Source organism: Penaeus monodon, chromosome 20, assembly GCF_015228065.2.
Source record: "Penaeus monodon isolate SGIC_2016 chromosome 20, NSTDA_Pmon_1, whole genome shotgun sequence".
NCBI classification, from domain to species: domain Eukaryota; kingdom Metazoa; phylum Arthropoda; class Malacostraca; order Decapoda; family Penaeidae; genus Penaeus; species Penaeus monodon.
This window is the reverse complement of record NC_051405.1, coordinates 44,014,713-44,015,030: the sequence shown is the minus strand read 5'-3', so window position 1 is coordinate 44,015,030 and position 318 is coordinate 44,014,713. Positions and strand designations below refer to the sequence as shown.

The 318-nt window shown below is 40.9% G+C and overlaps 1 protein-coding gene across 1 annotated transcript in view; it reads right to left on the bottom strand.

The window, feature by feature from the left end:
* LOC119585855 (very-long-chain (3R)-3-hydroxyacyl-CoA dehydratase hpo-8-like) overlaps positions 1 to 318 on the bottom strand; it is a gene marked incomplete in the record, with an annotated part of 6,857 nt that overhangs the window by 3,232 nt on the left and 3,307 nt on the right. The window contains 1 exon segment of the mRNA XM_037934587.1: positions 129 to 252. Within this exon segment, the coding sequence (XP_037790515.1) occupies positions 129 to 252 (124 nt within the window).

The window sequence follows — 318 nt, the reverse complement described above, 5'->3', positions numbered from 1 at the left end:
AAAAGTCATGAGCTGGAAAATTCATTTTACTCTTCGAATGAGCTACATATCAGTACCCCTGTATATACTGGATTACTATAAAGTCAGGAACTTTATTGTTCTTTCCTGCAGCGGGTAAGGGAACATACCTATGCTGGTGCGTGAGTCTTCAAAAGAGTAGAGGATGGCCCAAGTCACCATCAAACGAGAGAACACCTGTGGTAGGACCATCATTACGCTGGAGGACACAAGACCGACAGCCGAGTGCATGATCTGGTAGGCAAAAGAACAAAACCAATCAATTGCTGATATATAAAAATATAAGAATGTATCTAAAAC